The sequence below is a fragment of the Lonchura striata genome, chromosome 30, assembly GCF_050655825.1.
Source record: "Lonchura striata isolate lonStrDom1 chromosome 30, ASM5065582v1, whole genome shotgun sequence".
Classification (NCBI taxonomy): domain Eukaryota; kingdom Metazoa; phylum Chordata; class Aves; order Passeriformes; family Estrildidae; genus Lonchura; species Lonchura striata.
Genome location: NC_140732.1, coordinates 8,237,196 through 8,258,319, shown reverse-complemented (window position 1 = coordinate 8,258,319; position 21,124 = coordinate 8,237,196). Strand labels below are relative to the sequence as shown.

The 21,124-nt window shown below is 67.1% G+C and overlaps 2 protein-coding genes across 2 annotated transcripts; one reads left to right on the top strand and one right to left on the bottom strand.

Moving 5' to 3' along the window:
• Positions 1-5,189: 5,189 nt before the first annotated feature.
• On the bottom strand, positions 5,190-12,860 carry HOOK2 (hook microtubule tethering protein 2). Its single transcript, XM_077787751.2, has 21 exons — positions 12,689-12,860; positions 11,267-11,352; positions 11,116-11,188; positions 10,553-10,603; positions 10,285-10,417; positions 10,115-10,182; positions 9,332-9,394; positions 9,175-9,252; positions 8,317-8,465; positions 8,101-8,241; positions 7,409-7,610; positions 7,227-7,337; positions 7,059-7,146; positions 6,737-6,806; positions 6,583-6,651; positions 6,457-6,502; positions 6,271-6,302; positions 6,137-6,192; positions 5,772-5,902; positions 5,616-5,687; positions 5,190-5,540 (listed from the first exon to the last, which is right to left on the bottom strand). The coding sequence occupies exons 1-21, from the start codon at positions 12,728-12,730 to the stop codon at positions 5,400-5,402; spliced, it is 1,902 nt and encodes a 633-aa protein (XP_077643877.2). The 5' UTR covers positions 12,731-12,860; the 3' UTR covers positions 5,190-5,399.
• A 4,470-nt stretch (positions 12,861-17,330) lies between these two features.
• RNASEH2A (ribonuclease H2 subunit A) lies at positions 17,331-20,873 on the top strand. Its single transcript, XM_077787738.2, has 8 exons — positions 17,331-17,465; positions 17,827-17,898; positions 18,119-18,245; positions 18,450-18,537; positions 19,093-19,230; positions 19,905-19,992; positions 20,081-20,204; positions 20,658-20,873. Exons 1-8 carry the CDS (start codon positions 17,339-17,341, stop codon positions 20,788-20,790), a joined length of 897 nt encoding a protein of 298 aa, XP_077643864.2. The 5' UTR covers positions 17,331-17,338; the 3' UTR covers positions 20,791-20,873.
• The last annotated feature ends 251 nt before the right edge of the window (positions 20,874-21,124 follow it).

The following is a 21,124-nucleotide window of genomic DNA, read 5'->3' as shown; positions in this document are numbered from 1 at the left end:
GGATCGCCGACTACGGTGGTGCCCCCCTCCCCATTTAGGGATTCCCCTCCCAGCCCAGGGGACCCCTCGTGCCCCCCCAGTGCCCAAACTGGGCTCGGGGGGCGTCGGGAGCCCCCAGACCCAGCCCAGCACCGACCCCATGGCAGATTTGGGGCGGCCCCCCCTGCTCGGCTCTCCACGGACCCCCCCCGAGCTGGCTCAGGGGTCCAGAGTGGGGGTCCCCCCTACACAGACCCCCAGATTTGGGGGTGCCCCCCCATTTCCATGACACCGCAGAGTCCCCCCCGTGCCACACGGGGGTCACCCCCTCCCCGGAGGCTCCGGGGACGCTCGGGGGTCGCCGTCCCCAGCCCGGGGGCGCTGTCCTTGCCCCGGGGAATGTCCCCACCCCGGGCCACGTGCTGGCACTGTCCCCATGTCCCCATCCCCAGCCAAGGGACCCCTCCCCGCATGGCCGGAGCTCCCCAAAACCCCCGTGGGTCGGCACCGGCGCCCCCGGTGTGCCCCCCCCGTGTCCCCCCGTACCTGGCGGAGCGGGCCGGGGTGACCGGCGGGGCCCGCAGGGGCAGCGAGGAGGGGCGCGGGGGGTCGGGGGGCTCCGGGGGCTTCCAGGGGGGCACCTGGAGCGTGCCCGAGAGGCGGCGGCGCCCGCGGCGGGGGTCGGCACCGGGCATGGCCCGGAGGGGCTGCGGGGGGGGCACGGGGCACGTCAGAGAGGCGGGGGAGCACGGCACGGCACGGCCAGGCACGGCACGGCATGGCATGGCACGGCCAGGCACGGCACGGCTTGCCCAGGCACGGCACGGCACGGCATGGCACAGCTTGGCAAGCGAGCGGCGCAGCAGAGTAGCACAGCACGGCACGGCATCACCCGGCGGGGCACAGGGCACGGCACGGCATCAAACTGCACGAATTGGCACGGCACGGCTGGCGATGGCACCGCCCTGGCGAGGCACGGCACGGCACGGCACGGCCACAGGAGCCCCCCGCCCTCCCCCCGGTGCCCCTCACCTGCGGCTCGGGCCCGGCCACGCCGCTCCGGTTCCTGCTCATGTGGGGTGCCGGGGCCCGGGGCACCGGGGCCGCGAGGGGGGACCCCGGGATGTCCCGGGGAGCGGCGGGACCTGCGGGGAGAGAGGAGGGTGAGAGGGGAGTGCGGAGATCCCCGGTAACCCCCGGTAATCCCCGGTACCCCCGATAATCTCCGGTAACCCCCCGGTACCCTCCTGTAACCCCCGGTAGCCCCGGTCCCACCCCGGTAACCCCCCGGTTCCTCCCGGTACGGGTTGCCAAGGAAACCGCGGCATCGCATCCCGTGGGACCGTCGGCCACGGGCATCGCCACCGCTTCCCGCGGCACCGGCACCGGAATCCTCTCCGCGGTACCGGCAGCACCCCCGGTACCGCCGGACCCGCAGCTCCCGGGCCCGGAACCCCCCAGACCCGAATTCCGCATTCCGGGGACCCCCGCCGTTCCGGTCCCGGCCGTTTCACGGTACCGGGGCAGCACCGGGACCCGGGGGGGCTCTGGCCGAGGCAGGGATGGGAGGAAGGAACCGCCCGGTGCCGTTCCCGTGCCCGGTGCCGTTCCCGTGCCCGTACCTGGCCGCCTCCCGGTGCCGCACCGCTGCCCGGCATCCTCCCGCCTTTGTCTCCGGCGGGAGCGGCCCCGGTGCCGGCGGGAGCGCCCGGTGCCAGCGGCGGAAACGCGGCGGGGGCGGCTCCACCCACCCCGCGCCCGCCCGTGCCGGTGCCGTGCCCGTGCCCGTTCCCGGTAGTACCTGGCCGCCTCCCGGTGCCGCGGCGCTGCCCGGCATCCTCCCGCCTTTGTCCCCGGCGGGAGCGGCCCCGGTGACAGCGGCGGAAACGCGGCGGGGGCGGCTCCTCCCACCCCGCACCGGCCCCGCGTGTCCCCGGGACCGGGAGCTCCCGGTGTCCCCGGGCGTGCCTGCCGCGTCCGTCTGTCCCCCTGTCCTGCTGTCCCCGTGTCCCCCTGTCCCTCTGTCCCCTCTCTGTCCGTCTGTCCTCTCTCTGTCCGTCTGTCCCCCTGTCCTGCTGTCCCCGTGTCCCCCTGTCCCTCTGTCCCCTCTCTGTCCCTTCTGTCCTCCTGTCCCTGTGTCCGTCTGTCCCCTCTCTGTCCCTCTGTCCCCGTGTCCTGGTGTCCCTCTGTCCCTTCTCTGTCCGTCTGTCTCCCTGTCCTGCTGTCCCCGTGTCCCTCTGTCCTGCTGTCCCCGTGTCCTTCTGTCCCCTCTGTCCTGCTGTCCCCCTGTCCTTCTGTCCCCCTGTCCCCGTGTCCCTCTGTCCCCCTGTCTTTCTGTCCCCTCTCTGTCCCTCTGTCCCCCTGTCCCTTCTCTGTCTCCCTGTCTCCTCTCTGTCCCTCTGTCCCCGTGTCCTGGTGTCCCTCTGTCCCTTCTCTGTCCCTCTGTCCCCCCTGTCCTTCTGTCCCCTCTCTGTCCCTCTGTCCCCATGTCCTGCTGTCCCTGTGTCCGTCTGTCCCCTCTCTGTCCCTCTGTCCCCCTGTCCCTTCTCTGTCTCCCTGTCTCCTCTCTGTCCTTCTGTCCCTCTGTCCCCTCTCTGTCCCCCTGTCCCTCTGTCCCTCCACGACGGACAAAGGGCTTCTCTCCTTCTCCCCCTCCCGAACCCCCTGCAATAACCCCAAAAAAGAAAGTTTTAACCTCAATCTGAACCCCTCCGATCCCGGGAAATCGGCATTTCCCCTCCAGTTTCATCCCCCCACAGTGCTCCCCTTTCCCCTTTTGGTTTTCCCTCAGAAATCGCCATTTTGGGGGATTTTGGACGATTTTCCCCCTTTGAAGGTCCCTCGATGAAACCCCTAAAAAAGGAACCTCTCCATTTAAACCCTTCAAAACGAGGGGAAACGGGGATTCCTCCCCAGCCCAACCCTCCGGGGGATGAAAGCGGGGGCTGCCCTCATTTCCAACGTTAAAGGGATTTCCCGTGTTCTTCAAACCCGGAGCTAACGGGAAGCGGCGGTTCCCCGGCGAGGGGCACCCCCAAAATCACGGGGAAAAAAATCAAATTTCTTCAAAGCGGCACCTCCAACACCGCAGCTGCAGCGGTCCTGGCGTGGCCACCCCTCTTGTGCCCTCCCCAAATCCTGTCCCAGGACCCCCAAACTGCTCCGTGCCCCCAAATCCTCTCCAAAATCCCCCCAGCCCCCCAAAATCTCCTCGGGGGTCTCATGCCCCGCCGCTTTACGACAGTGCGGCCAGCGCGGCGGCAGCGCTTTACGGCGGTGAGGGGGCGGCGCTGCTTTACGGCAGCGTGGCGGTGCGCTCGGATCTGCCCGGATTAAAAAATCTTTTAATCGCCCTTTAAAGCCCTCAAACCCACGGCAGCACCCCCGACAACGCAATTGTGCAAAGTGCGTATCTCACGATTAGCTTTTCGCAAACGTTACCGTGAATATTGTACGTGTAATGTTAGAAAGCGATGCTGTGTTCATTCTCTGAAGTAGTGTGTTAAATACAGTTTTAGGTTACAGCTGTGCAAAACGCCGATCACATAATGTTAAAATAGAAACTCTGCGGTATAGGATTTGTTACAAGCTCGAGCGAGAAGATGAGATAATCAAGAAACTCTTCACACAGAGATGGCAGCGAAGGGCACCCATAAAAAGTTAAAGCCTCCTTATCAGAAAAGACAAACATTCTTCCACCTTCTCTCCGTCCTTTTGGAACCAATAAGAGTAAGGAGAAGTTGACAAAAACCAGAAAAGTTCTTAATTTTCAAGGAATTTATGCATCATGTATGAGATATATGAATATGCAACAGGCTATTGTTTGTAAGATTACTCCTTTGTTCACAAGGGATGATTTTCGTGACTCAGTGTCCGAGAGCATCTGGGCACATCCGTAATTCTCTTTTTTTAATTGTCTTGTAATTGTCCTAACTCTAAACTTTATTACTCTAATTGTATTACTATTTTTATAACCATTTTATTATTATTAAACTTTTTAAAATTTTAAAAACCGGGCGATTGGCGTTTTTCACACAATGGACACCCTCAAAACCCTTGCCGCACCTCTAAACCGTGTCTAGAAATCCCAAAAACCACCCCCCAGTGCACCCAGTGGCCTCAGGGAAAACTTCTGAGGGGAAAAGATGCTGAAATGGAGTGGAAGAAGTTTTTTTTTATTTTCCCCTGGTGTTTGTGTGGTGGAAAAAGGGGGGGAAACGTGAGGGGGAAAAGGGCGGGAAAGGTGGGGGGAAAAGAGAAGGAAATGTGAGGGGGAAACGTGGGAAATGTGAGGGGGAAAAGGCAGGAAATGTGAGGGAAAATGTGATGGAAAAGGGGTGGGAAACTTGAGGGGAAAAAAGGGTGGGAAACGTGAGGGGACAAAAAGGGCGGGAAACAGGAGGGGGAAAAAGAGCGGGAAACGTGAGGGGGAAAAAGAGCGGGAAACGTGAGGGGGGAAAAGGGAGGGAAACGTGAGGGGAAAAAGAGCGGGAAACGTGATGGGGAAAAAGGGCGGGAAACGTGAGGGGGGAAAAGGGAGGGAAACGTGAGGGGAAAAAGAGCGGGAAACGTGAGGGGGAAAAAGGGTGGGAAACGTGAGGGGGAAAAAGGGCGGGAAATGTGAGGGGGAAAAGAGCGGGAAACGTGAGGGGGAAAAAGGGTGGGAAACGTGAGGGGGAAAAAGGGTGGGAAACGTGAGGGGGAAAAAGGGTGGGAAACGTGATGGGGAAAAAGGGCGAGAAAACGTGAGGGGGAAAAGAGCGGGAAACGTGAGGGGGAAAAAGGGTGGGAAACGTGAGGGGGAAAAAAGAGCGGGAAACGTGAGGGGGAAAAAAGAGCGGGAAATGTGAGGGGGAAAAAGGGCGGGAAATGTGAGGGGGAAAAAGGGCGGGAAATGTGAGGGGGAAAAAGGGAGGGAAACGTGAGGGGGAAAAAGAGCGGGAAACGTGAGGAGGAAAGAGAGGGAAACGTGATGGGGAAAAAGGGCGGGAAACGTGAGGGGGGAAAAAGGGCGGGAAACCGTGAGGGGGAAAAAGGTGGGAAACGTGAGGGGAAAATTACAAACAAAGTAATTTTCCAGGTGCTCACCCCCACCCACCTCTGCCTCACCCCAGCACCGACCCCACGGTTTAAGACACCCAAAACCACCCCACCCACAGCTCAGCCCCGTACAAGCCCCCCAATATCCCCCCCATAACCAATCTCCAGCGCTGAGTCCTGAGGCTTTATTAGAAGATTTTACGGGGGTCTCACACACACGAGACCTCCCCCAGAAAATAGGCTACAAAAATAGAAGTGCTAAAAACCCCCCACCCGAGAAGTCCGGGGGCAAAATCCAGGCTCCCCCAAAAACGAGGGTGTGTAGTGTGTGAAACCAGCCCCGCGCTAGCGGGGTCTGGGCGGTTTTTGGGGACCCCTCCTCAGCTGGAGGCAGCCCGGCCGTGGGGGGCTCGCGCCCGCCGCGCCGCAGTGGCCAGGCGCTGCTGGGCGAGGAAGGAGCGAGCCCCGCCGTGGCCGCCGCGCGCCGCCGCGCCGCCCTCGTGCTGCCGCAGCGCCAGCCCCTGCGGGGACACCGCGGCGGGGTTAAACCGGGGCACCGGGCGCTCCCCGGGGCTCTCCATCGTCCCCGCGCTCACCATGTTGTACCAGGCGGTGACCAGCAGCCGCTCCTCGCGCTCCCGCTGCGCCCGGCTGCGCTCCCAGTCGTTCTGGGGGTGTTGATGGTTCATGGCGGGGGGTTCAGCTGGGGATGGAGACCCCCGGGGATCCCACGGCCAGGTTTAAACCCTCACCTCCAGGTGCTGGATCAGCGCGTCCTTCTCCTGCAGCTGGCTGCGGAGGAGCTGCAGGACGGGGGCCAAGGGGGGGTCCCCAGGGGATGCTGAGAGTTTTTGGGGGGGCGACCTCGTGGAACCTCTAAATCCTGATCCCGCGGCGGGGACAAAGAAGGAGGTTAGCCAGGAAGGACCCCCAAACCCCCTCAAATCTGCATGGGGAAACTGAGGCAGAGTTCATCTCCTGCCCCCTCCCTCCGGACTTCACCCCCCAGGATCCCTATACAACCCCCAACCTGAGGAACCCCAAAATTTCCCCCCCAGGACTCCCCACACCCAGACCCCTCCCCAGATTCTGATGCCCGCTCCAGAACCCCTCATACCAGCCCTGGAGAGTTCCAGCTCTTCCTCCTCCTCCTCTCCCTCAGGCAGCTCATCCCTGGTGGGGCAGGGGGTGGTCACGGGTTGGGAGACATTGGGAGGGCTCCCCAAATTCCCCCACCCCCCAAAAACTCACAGGTCCTCGGGGGTCTCCTCCAGCAGCAACAGCTGGGGGGAATTGAGAAGGAGGTGAAGCAGTGGCACTGAGGTGCCCCCAATAAAACGTGTCCCCCCCCAAAACACCGAGACCCTCCCCAAGACACCGAGACCCCCACAAGAAACTGGGGACTCCCTCCAAAACCTCCCTGGTCCTCCCACTCACCTTGCCCTGCGCTGTCCGAGGCTCAGCTGCCTCTGTGGCCTCCAGCCTGTGCATTGGGGGGGTGTTATGGATTTGGGGGGGTCTCAGGGGTCTTTCGAGGACCCCCAGACCCCCCATCTCCCCCACCTGTGCCGGAGCTGGTCCCGCTGCAGCCGCAGCCGCCGGTTCTCGCGCCGCAGCCGCGTCACCGTGTCCCTGGGGGGACACCGGGGCGCTCACGACGAGCTGGGGGGACACCCCCAAACCCCGTCCGTGTTTTTGGACCCCTCCCCGGACCCACCTGAGCTCCGCGGGAAGGATCTCAGCCGCCAAATTCCGGGGAGGGGCTGCGCCCCCCTCCAGCCCTGCACCTGGAGTGGGGGGTAAAAGATGGATTTTGGGCAGGGGGACAGCAGGTGACACCCCAAAATTGCGCCCTGCCCACCCCAAAAACCTGCTGCAGCCCGAAGCGGGGGCACTCCGGCGCCTCGTACGAGGATGGTGCTCGCTCAGGAGTGTGTCCCCTCCCGCCCAGGTGTGCTGTCACCTCCCAGGTGTGCTGCCACCCCCCAGGTGTGCTGCCCCCCCCCAGGGCAGGGGGGTCTGTGCCCCTGGGCACGCACCTGCCCGGCTCAGGCAGCTCTGCTGCACCTGAGCGCAGCGCAGCTCCTCGTTGGCCTCGCGCAGCGCGTCCCGCTCCTCCAGCAGCCGCTGCGGGGGCACGCCGGGCTCAGGGGCGGCACAGCTGTGCATCCAGGTGTGCCCCAGGTGCGTCCCCGAGCCTCGCCCACCTCCTTCTCCTGGCTCAGGGCCTCGAATCGCTCCTGCAGGTGCCGCAGCTCCAGGTGCCACTTCTCGGCCCTCAGCGCCGCCTCCGCCTGCTGCCCGCTCAGCTCCTCCACCTGCGCCGCGACGCCGTCAGCGCCCCGGGCACGGCACCGCCGCCGCCACCGCAACCACCTGCGCCGCTCACCTGCCTGCGGGCGGCCTCCAGCTGCGCGCAGCCCGCCTGGGCGCGGCCCAGCTGCTGCTGCAGGTGCGCGGCGCGGCGCACCTGGGCGGCGTGGCGCTCCTCCAGCGCCCGCGCCCAGCGCCGCAGCTCGCCCGCCGCCGCCGCCCGGCCCCGGTACGTGGCCACGGCCGCCTCCAGCCGCCCCGCCCGCGCCGACGACGCCCTGGGGGACGGGGAGGTGCGGCGACACCTGAGCGCAGGTGCGTGCGGCACCCGAGCCACGACACGTGGCCGGCGGTACCGCCCTGATGGTGATGGTGACACCGTGGGACGTGGAGCTGCCCAGGAGCCACCTGGCTCACCTGAGCAGGTACCCAGGCTCCCCTGAGCAGGTACCATGGCTCACCTGATCAGGTGTCCCAGCTCACCTGAGCAGGTACCCAGGCTCACCTGAGCAGGTACCATGGCTCACCTGAGCGGGTGTCCCAGCTCACCTGAGCAGGTGTCCCGGCTCACCTGAGCAGGTACCATGGCTCACCTGATCAGGTGTCCCAGCTCACCTGAGCAGGTGTCCCATCTCACCTGAGCAGGTACCCTAGCTCACCTGAGCAGGTACCTCGGCTCATCCAAGCTAGTACCCCGGCTCACCTGAGCAGGTATCCCGCTCACCTGAGTAGTTGTCCCATCTCACCTGAGCAGGTGTCCCAGCTCACCTGAGCAGGTCCATCTCGTCGCGCAGCGCCCGCGCCTCCCCCGCCAGCCCGCTCAGCTCCTGCGCCCGCGCCTGCAGCCCCCGCGCCTCCTGCTCCAGCTGCGAGCAGCGCGCCCGCAGCTCCTCCCTGCCGCTCTCCAGCCTGCAGCGAGACCCCCCCCCGCCTCAGGTGAGGCTCTCAGGTGAGTGGGGGGGGTCGCAGGGGGCGAGTTCCCACCTGTAGTTCTCCTCCTGCAGCTCCTCCACCTGCGTCTGCAGCCGCAGCAGCTTCTTGGCGGCGGCGCCGGCGGCGTCGCGCTCGAGCTGCTCCCGCAGCGCGCGGTTCTCGGCGGCCAGGTGCCCCTTCTCCTCCTGCAGCGTGGCCACCTGCGGCGCCCAGGGGTGTGGGATCCCCTGCCAGGTGTCCCCACCCTGCCCACCGATGGCTCGAGGAGCCTTTCCCGTTGAGCCTGGGGTGTTCTTGACCGAGCAGGGGGAATCTGGGGGGACTCCAGGTGTGCAGGGCCCCTCCCAGGTGTGTAGGAAGGGCTCCAGGTGTGCAGGATCCCCCCCAGGTGTGCAGGGACCCACCCAGGTGTGGAGAGTTCCTCCGAGGTGTGTAAGAAGGGGCCCAGGTGTGTAGGGTGTCTCCCAGGTGTGCTGGAAGGGGCCCAGGTGTGAAGGATCCCTCCCAGGTGTGCAGCATCCCACCCAGGTGTGCAGGGACCCTCCCAGGTGTGCAGGGACTCTCCCAGGTGTGCAGAAAGGGGTCCAGGTGTGCAGGGTGTCTCCCAAGTGTGCAGGGTCCCACCCAGGTGTGCAGGGTCCCTCCCAGGTGTGCAGGATGCCTCCCAGGTGTGCAGGATGCCTCCCAGGTGTTATAGGAAGGGGCCCAGGTGTGCAGGGTGTGCAGGGTCCCTCCCAGGTGTGCAGGGTGTCTCCCAGGTGTGCAGGGTGTCTCCCAGGTGTGCAGGATCCCTCCCAGCTGTGCAGGGTCCTCTCCCAGGTGTGCAGGGTCCCTCCCGCTCGCCCCTCGGGTGGAAATTTGGGGGCACTCAGGATTTGGGGGTCCCCCCCAGGTGATTCCGGGCCTCACCTGCTGCTCCAGCTCACGGCAGCGCTGCCCCGACCCCTCCTCGGGGGGCTCCTGGCTCAGGTAGTAATAGCGGCGGGACTGGGGGGCACAGGGGGTGCTCAGACACCCCCAAATACCCCCCGAGACACCCCAAAATCTGCCCTGCCCCCCCCCTCACCTGAGTGTCGAAGTTCCCGTAGGTCTCGGCCGCCATCGGCTCCGACGGCTCCGGATCCAAGAGCTGCCGCAAGGGAGGGAGGAATTGGGGTTTGGGGGGTGGGATTGGGGTTAGGGCCCCCCCCAATAACCCCAGGGGGTCCCCAAAACTCCCCTGGGACCCTCCAAGCCCTGTGGTCCCAAACCACCCCCAAACCCAACACCCAGTGACCCCTCACAGGACCCCCCCCAAACCATCCTTGGGGATCCTCGACCCCACCCAGGGATCCCCCAAAACCCTGAGGGACCCCCAACACCACCCAAGGACCACCAACACCATCCAGGGGCCCCCCAAACCTCCCCCAGTGACTCCCCCAAATCCTTTAGGGACCCCCAACACCACCCAAGGACCCCCTAACACCACCCGGGGACCCCCCCAAAACCCTTAGGGACCCCCAACACCATCCAAGGACCCCCCCCCACTCAAAACCCTCAGGAACCTCCAACACCATCCAGGAACCCCTGATACCACCCAGGGACCCCCCTAAACCCCCCCAGGACCCCCCAAACCCCCCCAGGTCCCCCCAGCACCACCCAGGGACCCCCAACACCACCCAGGGACATCCCCCAACTCCCCCAGGACCCCCCAAACCCCCCCAGATCCCCCCAACACCACCCAGGGACCCCCCCAAAACCCTTAGGGACCCCCAACACCATCCAGGAACCCCCGATACCACCCAGGGACCCCCCTAAACCCCCCTAGGACCCCCCAAAACGCCCCCAGGACCCCCCAAAACGCCCCCACCTCCTGGATGGCCGCCATCACCTCGTGCTGCACCGACTCCTCCAGCGTCATGATGCGCTGGATGTGCTCTGGGGGGGGGGGGTGGGTGGGGAGCAATTTTGGGGGGTCAGGGAGGCGTTTTTTGGGGGGGTCACAGGCCCCCCCACCCCCCCCCCAGGCCCTGCACCCACCTTCCCTGCGCGGGCAGCTGACAGCGCAGCCCAGCACCAGTCTCACCAGTTTGCCCAGTTGCTCGGGGTCGCCGTGCCGGGCGGCCGGCGCCACGTCCGGCACGTGCTGCTCCGCCACCGCCTGCCCCAGCACCTTTTTGGGGGGGTCCCAGCGTCAGAGACCCCCCCACACCACCCTCAGGGACTCCCCCAAACCCCTCCCCACCCCCCTAACCCAAAAATTTGGGGGGTGGGGTGGGGTCCACGAGGATGGGACCCCAAAACTCACATCCTGCCAATACTCCAGGACGCTCTGCAGCACCTGGCGCAGGTTGTTCACCTGGGGAGGGGGGGACAAGGTGGGAACCCCCCCCCGAGAACCCCCAAATTCTGCTCCCACCCCCATTGGGGTGCTCCCCAAAACGGCCTGTCCACAAAGAGCACCCCCACCCCAAAAACGGTCCCCCGAAGAAACCACCGGAATTTGCTGCCACAAAGCTCAGTGTCCCCAAAAGTCCCCAAAAGCCCCCCAAAATCTGTGCTCCCCAAAGGCCCCCCAAATCAAAGCCCCCCCAAAACCCCCCAAAATCAGTGCTTCCCAAAAGCCCCCCTAAATCAAAGCTCCCCCAATCACTCCTCCCAAAAAGCCCCCAAAATCTGTGCTCCCCAAAACCCCCCCAAATCTGTGCTCCGCAAAAGCCCCCTCAAATCGATGCTACACAAAACCCCCCCCAAAAAACAGGGCCCCAAAATCCCTCCCTGAACCCCCCCAACGAAAACCAACCCTCCTTAACCCTGACCCCCCCAAAAACCCCAAAACATGCTGCCTCCCCCAAAAACGAGCCCCCCCACCTTGAGGCGAGCGCTGCCCTCGGTGTCCCCCCGGATCCGGCCCAGCCACGTCTCATCGAACCAGGAGGGGTCACTGGGAGGGGGGGGGGGTCCCCAAAATCAGCCTCAGCCTCTCGGGGGGTCCCCCAGCCCCCCCAAAATAAAAACTCACATTCTGTGCAGGATGTGGGCCAGGGTCACCCCGCTGGCCAGGTCTGGGGGGGCCACGCACGGAGAGGGGGGGTCAAAGGTCTGCAGCTGGGGGGGGGAAAAGGGGGAGTCAGGGACACCCCAAAATCCCCAAAAAGAGTCCCCCCAGGGGGTCAGGGACACCCCAAAACCCCTGAGGGATTAAAGGGCACCCCAAAATCCCCCAAAAGGGTCACCCCAGGGGGTCAGGGACACCTCGAAACCCCTGAGGGATTAAGGGACACCCCAAAATCCCCAAAAAGAGTCCCCCCAGGGGGTCAGGAACACCCCAAAACCCCTGAGGGATTAAGGGACACCCCAAAATCCTCCAGAAGAGTCCCCCCAGGGGGTCAAGGACACCTCGAAACCCCTGAGGGATTAAGGGACACCCCAAAATCCTCCAAAAGAGTCCCCCCAGGGGGTCAGGGACACCTCGAAACCCCTGGCAGAATCAGGGACACCCCAAAACCCTTGGGCAAGTGCACAGTTGGGGGGTCAGGACACCCCAAAACCCCCAAGAGCCTCCCCGGGGGAGGGGGGGGGTGAGGAACACCCCAAAACCCACAAAGAGACCCCAGGAGGGTCAGGGACACCCCAAAACCCCCAAGAATCCCCCCGGGGGGGGGTCAGGGACACCCCAAAACTCACAAAGAGACCCCAGGAGGGTCAGGGACACCCCAAAACCCCCAAGAGCCTCCCCGGGGGAGGGGGGGGTGAGGAACACCCCAAAACCCACAAAGAGACCCCAGGAGGGTCAGGGACACCCCAAAACCCCCAAGAATCCCCCCGGGGGGGCGTCAGGGACACCCCAAAACTCACAAAGAGACCTCAGGAGGGTCAGGGACCCCCCAAAATCCCCAAGAATCCCCCCGGGGGGGGGTCAGGGACACCCCAAAACTCACAAAGAGACCCCAGGAGGGTCAGGGACCCCCCAAAATCCCCAAGAATCCCCCCGGGGGGGGGTCAGGGACACCCCAAAACTCACAAAGAGACCCCAGGAGGGTCAGGGACACCCCAAAACCCCCAAAGAGCCCCCCAGACCCACTGGGGGGGGGGGCGCAGCAGGGGTAGGGATCACCCCCACCCCAAAATCCCCCCTGAATTTGGGTGGGACAAAGGGCGCTGGGAGCGGCACAAAGGGCGGGGGGGTCACCGGGGCTCGGACACGTCGGTGCCGGGGGACAAAGGTCACGGGTGGGGGGGTAACAGGGACCGGGAGGGGTCACCGGGGTCACGGGGGCGTCACGGGGGCGTCACCGGGGGGGTCACAGGTGCCCCGGGGCGACCGAAACTCCCAAGACCGCAAGAAGCACCCCCGGGGGGGGGGCCCGGGGTGGATCCCCGAGCACGGGGGGGGTCCCGGTGAGGTGGTGGTGGGGGGGAAGGGTCCCGTTCTCCCCGTTACCCAGGTGAGCAGCGCCCCGCACGCGTCCCGCCCCGCCGCCATGTCCGGCCCGGTCCTCCGGGGCCACCGAGCCGGGCGGGGCCGGAGCGGCCGCACCTGCGCCGCGGCACCGCAGAGGCGCACCTGGGGCGGCCGCACCCGCCGCTTCCGGCCGCGCCTCTTCCGCCACACCGGGACCGGCGGGCCGGGGCGGCACCGGCGGCGCGCCCCGCCCCTTAACGGGCGCGCCCCGCCCCTTAACGGGCGCGCCCCGCCGGGTCCGCCGGGGCCATAGAGACGCGTGGCGGCCGGAGCGGCCCCGCCGCTGACTCACGGGCGCGTCCCGCCGCCCCCGCGGCCGCGCCCGGCGGGCCCGGGAGGGTCAAACGGGGCCGGTCCCGCCGCGGGGCAGCGGCGGCGGCGCCGCCCGCGCTGCGTCAGCGCTGAACCCGGCGGCCCGGCGGGGGAACGGCGGCCGGGACCGCCGCGGTGCTCCCGGTGTGGGCCTGGGGGCAGCCCAGTGTTCCCAGTATGGCCCTGGGGACATCCCAGTTTGGCCCTGGGGAACATCCCAGTGCTCCCAGTATGGCCCTGGGAACATCCCAGTATGGCCCTGGGGACATCCCAGTGCTCCCAGTATGGCCCTGGGAACATCCCAGTTTGGCCCTGGGGACATCCCAGTGCTCCCAGTATGGCCCTGGGAACATCCCAGTATGGCCCTGGGAATATCCCAGTGCTCCCAGTATGGCCCTGGGAACATCCCAGTATGGCCCTGGGGACATCCCAGTGCTCCCAGTATGGCCCTGGGAACATCCCAGTATGGCCCTGGGGACATCCCAGTGCTCCCAGTATGGCCCTGGGAACATCTCAGTGCTCCCAGTATAGTCCCAAGCCCCCCCTAGTGTGACCCTGCCCCTCCCAGTGCTCCCAGTATGGCCCTGGGAACATCCCAGTGCTCCCAGTATGGCTCTGCGAACATCCCAGTGCTCCCAGTATGGCGCTGGGGGCTTCCCAGTGCTCCCAGTATGGCCCTGGGAACATCCCAGTGCTCCCAGTATGGCCCTGGGAACATCCCAGTTTGGCCCTGGGGACATCCCAGTGCTCCCAGTATGGCCCTGGGAACATCCCAGTTTGGCCCTGGGGACATCCCAGTGCTCCCAGTATGGCCCTGGGAACATCCCAGTGCTCCCAGTATGGCTCTGCGAACATCCCAGTGCTCCCAGTATGGCCCTGGGGGCTTCCCAGTGTTCCCAGTATGGCCCTGGGAACATCCCAGTTTGGCCCTGGAAACATCCCAGTGCTCCCAGTATAGTCCCAAGCCCCCCCTAGTGTGACCCTGCCCCTCCCAGTGCTCCCAGTATGGCCCTGGGGAACATCCCAGTGCTCCCAGTATGGCTCTGGGGAACATCCCAGTGCTCCCAGTATGACCCTGAGAACATCCCAGTGCTCCCACTATGGCCCTGGGAACATCCCAGTTTGGCCCTGGGGACATCCCAGTGCTCCCAGTATGACCCTGGGGAACATCCCAGTGCTCCCAGTATAGTCCCAAGCCCCCCCCCAGTGTGACCCTGCCCCTCCCAGTGCTCCCAGTTTGGGGCGGGCCCCCCCCGGACATCCGGGGCCCCCCCAGCCCGAAACCCCGCGGGCGGTTGGGGCCGTTGGGGCCCCCGAAAGTCAAATTTGGGGGGCGGGGGGGGGGGGGAGAATAAAGACCCCCGAGGTCTCCCCAGGAGCGGGGACCCCTCCCCGGTGCCCCCCCAGCCCCCCGGTGCCCCCCCGGGGTCGTGTCCCCCCCAAAAAACCGGGATCGCCCCACAGCGGGGCGGTCAGCGCGGGAGTCACGAGGAAGAAGTCGGGAGGGAAAATCCAGCCCCGAAATCCCCGAAATTCCCCTCAAATCCGGGCGGGGGGGAGGGGCCTGGCCCCGTGTCCCGCCCCCACGGCTGGGGACACGCCGGGACACGCCAGAGACACACCGGGGACACTCCGGGACACACCGGGGACACGCCGGGACACACCGGGATACCCCGGGACACTCCGGGACACACTGGGGACACACCGGGACACACCGGGGACACAACAGGACACACCGAGATACACCAGGACACCCCGGGACACACCGGGACACAACGGGACACACCGGGATACATCAGGACACACCGGGGACACACCGGGGACACTCCGGGACACACCGGGACGCACCGGGATACACCGGGACACATCAGGACACACCGGGACACACTGGGGACACACCGGAGACACACCGGGACACACCAGAACACGCCGGGGACACACCGGGATACATCAGGACACACCGGGGACACACTGGGATACACCGGGACACGCCCGGGCACGGCCCCCGCCCCTGGCTGCGACTTTTGGTGGTCCCAGGGGCTTTTTCGGGTGCGTTTGGAGGGCCCCGGGGTGCCTCACGTGGGGGACACGGAGGTGACGCGCGCGTGGGTGGCCTGGCACGTGACCCCCGGCACACACCTGTGCCCCCCCTTGCACACCTGTGCCCCCCTTTCCCCACCTGTGCCCCCCAAATGCCCCCAAGCCCCGCCCCTTTTCACCGGGGGGCGTGTCCACGCGGGAGGGGCGTGTCCGCCGCCCACTCCCTCCAGCCAATGGCGGCGCGTTTCCGCCGCGCGCGGCTATAAAGGGCGCGGGCAGCGCGGGGCCACGGGTTCGAGTCCCGCCGCTCCCGGTGCGGCCGCGCGGATGGAGCCGCCGTTCTACCGCCCCGCGCCCTTCCCGGGCGGCTTCTGCCGCCCCGAGCCCGACTACGGCGCCTTACCGGGACCGCTGCAACAGGCGCCCGCCCAGGAGCCCTTCCGCGGGCTCAAACCGGCGCCGTGCCCCGATGGCACCTTCTTCGGGAGCGGCGCCGGTACCGGCAGCTTCTTCTACCCCGGTTCCGGCGAGCGCGACGGTTTCACCGGGAGCTTCGCCCAAGCGCTGGATGAGCTGCACCAACCGGGGCCGCCCAACGTGGCGCTCCCGGAGCCGCCGGCGCTGACGACGACGGCGGCGGGGATGGGGGGACCCTTCCCGGGGGTCCCCGGAGCGGAGGCGGCGGAGCCGGGTCCGGATTCCCCGGAGCGGCTGCAGGCGGAGCGGCGGCGGCTGCGGAACCGGCTGGCGGCGAGCCGGTGCCGGCGGCGGAAGCTGGAGCGCATCGCGCGGCTGGAGCAGCGCGTCCGGGGGCTCCGGGCGCAGAACGCGGAGCTGGCGGCCACGGCGGCGCGGCTGCGGGCCCAGGTGCGGCGGCTCCGCGGCTCCGTGCGGGACCACGCGGGCTCGGGCTGCCCGCTGCCCCCCGGCGCCGCGCTCGGCTTCTAGAACCGCCCCGGAGGGCAGGGACCGGCACCGAGGGGGCTCCGGGGCAGCGCTGCCTCCTCCCGGTGGAGCCCCGCGGACAGCCGGGGGGCGTCCCCCGTTCCCGGCTGGGCACGGAGGGGCAGGGACCACCCCGCGCCGGCCGGGATGCTGCGTGGGACCCCCATGGACACGGCCCCCGTGGGCTCAGCGATGGGGCTCCGCACGAGAGACCCCCCCAAGGTGGACCTGGAGGAGCGGGGGATCCCTGGAAGGACCCCCGAGGAGGGGGGACCCCCGGGCTGGGCCACCCCGGAACGGAGGGGCCCGAAGGGACTGGCAGGACCCGACCCCCGGACCCCCCTCAGGACCTGCGGGAACGGGGCCTGGGGGATGGATGGGGACCCCCAAACAGGGCCTGGAGCCCCCCCCAGCTGGGCCTGGGGACCCCCCCCAAATTGAGGATTCCGCCGGGAGGGGCTGAGCGCGCACCCCACGGGGGGTGTTTGGGGGGGCGGATCCCCCCCGTGACGTTTACAGGAGCCCCCCCGGTGGGGAGCAGCCCCCCGGGACCCCCAAAATCCCGGGTACGGTGTGGGGGGGGGAGGGGGCCGATTCGTTGTTTCGCTGCTTTTTTTTTTTTTGTACATTTGTATTTAATTAATAATAACGATAATTGCGCTAACGGCTCCGGTCGTGCTGAACCGGGGGCGGCGGGGCCGTGCGTGTCCCCCCCTCCCCCTCCCGTGGGAAGCCCCCCGCGTGCACCGGCGTCAACGGAAGTGGGCGGGGCCGGGGCTTTCCCCGTTGACGTCACCATGCCCATATATGGGCAGGCGGGAGAGGGAGGGGCCGTTCCGGGAACCCCCTCCCGCTCTGCCCGCCACCGCCCGCCCCGGGGCCGCGCTTCCCGGACGGGGTGGGGGGGGGAACACGAGGCTTCCGGGGCACCACCCTTCCCGGGACCTTCCCGGGATCCCCCTGCCATCCCGGGGACTCCCCCCGCCCTATCGGGGGCTCCGCAGCCCTTCCCCGAACACTCCGCCCCGCATCTCTCTCGGTGCTGCACGGGCACCGGGACCCCCTTTGGGCCCCCCTGGAGGGGCATCCCTGCCCTTTAAACCCCAGGCCCTTGCCGTTAATCCCCGCCGTTGCCGTTAATCCCCCGCCTTTTCGTTAAACCCCGCCCCTGCCGTTAAGCCCCGCCCCCTCGCCGTGGCGTCATTCTCCAGCGCCCCGCCAAGCCCCGCCCCCTGCTCTAAGCCCCGCCCCACGGAGCGGATCCCGCCCCGTGATTGGCTCTCCCGAGAGGCCACGCCCAGCGAGGCCCCGCCCCCGCGGCCCCGCCCCGCCATGGCGCTCTCCGCGCTGCAGCGGGACCCGGCGGGCGGCGGCCGCTTCGCCTCCGCCGTGCCCGAGCCCTGCCGCCGCCTCCCCTGCGCGCTCGGCGTGGACGAGGCGGGCCGGGGGCCGGTGCTCGGTGAGCCCCGGAGGCGATCCCGCGGGGAACCGGGCCGGGGGAGCGGCTGCACGTGGCGCGGAGAGGGGCCCGGTGCACCGGGTGTTGAGTGGGAAGGGTCCCGAATGCACCGGGTGTTGAGTGGAAGGGTCTCGGTGCACCGGGGGTTGAGTGGGAAGGGTCCCGGTGCACCGGGGGATGAGTGGCAAGTGTCACGATGCACCGGGGGTTGAGTTTGGGGGGGTTCCGGTGCACCGAGGGTTGAGTAGGAAGGGTCCCGGTGCACCGGGGGTTGAGTGGGAAGGGTTCCCGTGCCCCGGGGGTTGAGTTTGGGGGGGTCCCGGTGCCCCGGGCTCCTCTCTCACCCCCGGTGTCCCCCCAGGGCCGATGGTTTACGCGATCTGCTACTGCCCCGTCGACAAACTGGAGCAACTGGAGGCGCTGGGGGTGGCAGGTGGGGGGTCCCGGGGGTCGGGGAGGGGGTCCCGGGGCTCGGGGTGGGTCCCGGGAGGGTTTGGAGGGTCCCGAGCAAGTGGCACAGAGCCCCGGGTGTCCGGGGGGGATGAGGGGGAAGGACGGGGTTGTCACAGGAACGGGGGGTTGGGGGTCCCGGGGGTGGGTTGGGGGTCCCGGGGGGGTCCCGGGGGTCTCCTCACCCCTCCCGGTACCCCCAGACTCGAAGACGCTGTCGGAGGCGGAGCGGGAGCGGCGTTTCGGGCTCCTGGAGGCCGCGGGGGATTGGGTGGGGTGGGCGCTGCAGGTGCTGCCCCCCGACCACATCTCGGCCTGCATGCAGCAGCGGTGAGACCCCCGGAACCCCCCCCAAAATCTCGGGGTCCCCTGATTCTCGGGGAGCCCCGCTCCCCCCATTTTTAGTCCCTCTCAGCACCCCCCGACCCTCCCGTCCTGGCTCCTGCCGCCCCCCATCTCCCACCCCCCAATTTGGGGGTGCTGGGGGGGGTGGGCTTCCAATTTTGGGGTGACGGCCCCCCCGGCCCCCCCCAGAGCCAAGTACAACCTGAACGAGCTGTCCCACGACACGGCCACCGAGCTCATCCAGTTCGCGCTCGACTCGGGGGTGCAGGTGGCCCAGGTGGGATTTTGGGGACATGGGGGTGGCCCAGGTGGGATTTAGGGGGGGCTGGGGTGATTTGGGGGATCCCAGGATGATTTTTGGGGGTCTCAGGGTGATCTGGGGTGATCCCCGGGTGATTTGGGGGATCCCAGGATGATTTTTGGGGGATCCCTGGGTGATTTTGGGGTGTCCCGGGGTGCTTTGGGGCTCTGGGGTGATTCTGGGAGTGTCCCAGGATGATTTGGGGCTCTGGGGTGATTTTGGGGGATTCCTGGGTGATTTTGGGATTCCGAGGTGATTTTGGGGTGTCCTGGGGTGTTTTGGGGCTCTGGGGTGCTTTGGGGCTCCGGGGTGATTTTGGGGGGTTCCTGGGTGATTTTGGAGTGTCCCGGGGTGCTTTGGGGCTCCGGGGTGATTTTGGGGGGTTCCTGGGTGATTTTGGAGTGTCCCGGGGTGCTTTGGGGCTCCGGGGTGATTTTGGGGGGTTCCTGGGTGATTTTGGAGTGTCCCGGGGTGCTTTGGGGCTCCGGGGTGATTTTGGGGTGGTTCCTGGGTGATTTTGGGGTCCCCCAGGTGCTGGTGGACACGGTGGGGCCGGCAGAGAAGTACGAGGCGAAGCTGCGGCAGCGCTTCCCGGGGCTGGCGGTCACCGTGCGCCCCAAGGCCGACGCGCTGTTCCCCGTGGTCAGCGCCGCCAGCATCTGTGCCAAGGTGGGGCTGACCCCCCCCGGGACTGACCCCCCCCTCAGGAGCACCCCAAAAACCTGATCTGACCCCCTGAGACTGACCCAGCATCAGCAGCACCCCAAAACCTGAACTGACCCCCCCGGGACTGACCCCGCATCAGCAGCACCCCAAAAACCTGATCTGACCCCGCATCAGCAGCACCCCAAAAACCTGATCTGACCCCTGGGACTGACCCTGCATCAGCAGCACCCCAAAAACCTGATCTGATCCCCCCGGGACTGACCCCGCATCAGCAGCACCCCAAAAACCTGATCTGATCTCCTGGGACTGACCCTGCATCAGCAGCACCCCAAAACCTGAACTGACCCCCCCAGGACTGACCCCGCATCAGCAGCACCCCAAAAACCTGATCTGACCCCCCCGGGATTGACCCCCCCCCCCACCAATACCCCCAAACCCTGAACTGACACCCCCAGACCCAACACCCCCAAAAATGTGATCTGACCCCCCCCCCCCCAGGACCCTCCCTCCCTTCCCAGAGCCCCCCACATCTCCTCCCGGACTCTGAATTTTGAGGGGGGGGGGAGGGCAGGACCCTCCCCAGCCCCTGAGCCCCCTGTGACCCTCCCGTACCCCCTGAGCCCCCCCTGATCCCCCCGTACCCCCTGAGCCCCCCGTGATCCTCCCGTGTCCCCCAGGTCGCCCGGGACCGGGCCGTGCTCCACTGGAACTTCGTGGAAGATTTGGGGGACCCCGACCGTGACTACGGCTCCGGATACCCCAACGGTGGGAGGGGAGGGGCAGTGTTGAGCTTTGGGGGGGGGGTTTCAATTTTTGGGGTGCTCCTGATGCCCCCCTCACCCCGTTTTTGCAGACCCCAAGACCAAGGAGTGGCTGCGGAGGAACCTGGAGCCGGTGTTCGGCTTCCCCCGCCTCGTCCGCTTCAGCTGGGGCACGGCGCAGGCGCTGCTGCAGGAACGGGGGGTCCCGGTGCAGTGGTATGGGGGGGTCCCGGGGGGTCCTGGGGGGTACGGGGGTCCTGGGGGGTCCCAGTGTGGTTCAGCTGGGGCACGGCGCAGATGCTGCTGCGGGACCAGGGGGTCCCGGTGCAGTGGTACGCGCGGGTCCCGGGGTGCGCGGGGGTCCCGGGGTGCACGGGGGTCCTGGGGGGCACAGGGGGGGTCCCGGTGCAGTGGTACAGGGGCGGGCACAGGGGTCCTGGGGGGTCTTGGGGGGCACTGGGTAGTCCTGGGGGTTTCACGGGGGGTCCTGGGGGTCACAGCGTTGCATGGGGGGGTCCTAGGGGGTACAGGGGGCACAGAGGAGTCCTGGGGGGTGGGGGGGTGGCAAAGGGGGATGGTCCCTGTTGAACTGGGGGGGGGTCCCGCCGGTGCGATGGGGGGGTCAGGATGGGTCGGGGGTCAATGTTCCTCTCCCGTCCCCCCCCTCAGGGCTGATGAAGACCCCCCAGAGGACCCCTCTGCCCCCCCCTCGGTCCTCTCCTACTTCGCCCGCAGCCCCCCCCGGCGCCCCCCGCACCGCTTCTTCCAGGAGCGCAGTCTGCGGCCCCTGGCCGAGCTGTGACCCCCCCCAAAAACGGGGAGACCCCCCCCAAAATGAGCACACAAACCCAGCTGATCGTTTTCTAATAAAGCGTTTTAAATCACCCTAAATATTTTTTTTTTCCGCCGCGGGGTGGGGAGGAAATCAGTGGTTTTTGGGCGGGGGGGGCCTGGAGATGAAGGATTTTTGGGGAGGGGGTTGTGCCCCCCTCCTTCCCCCCCCCCAATATCGGGCTCCTCCCACCCGTGGGGGGAGGGGACCCCAGGTGCCCCCCCCGGTTAATCAGCCGGTTAAAGGCCCGGAAAGCGCCGTGGCCTCAATCCCGGGGATTACGGGGGGGTCACACCGGGGGGGT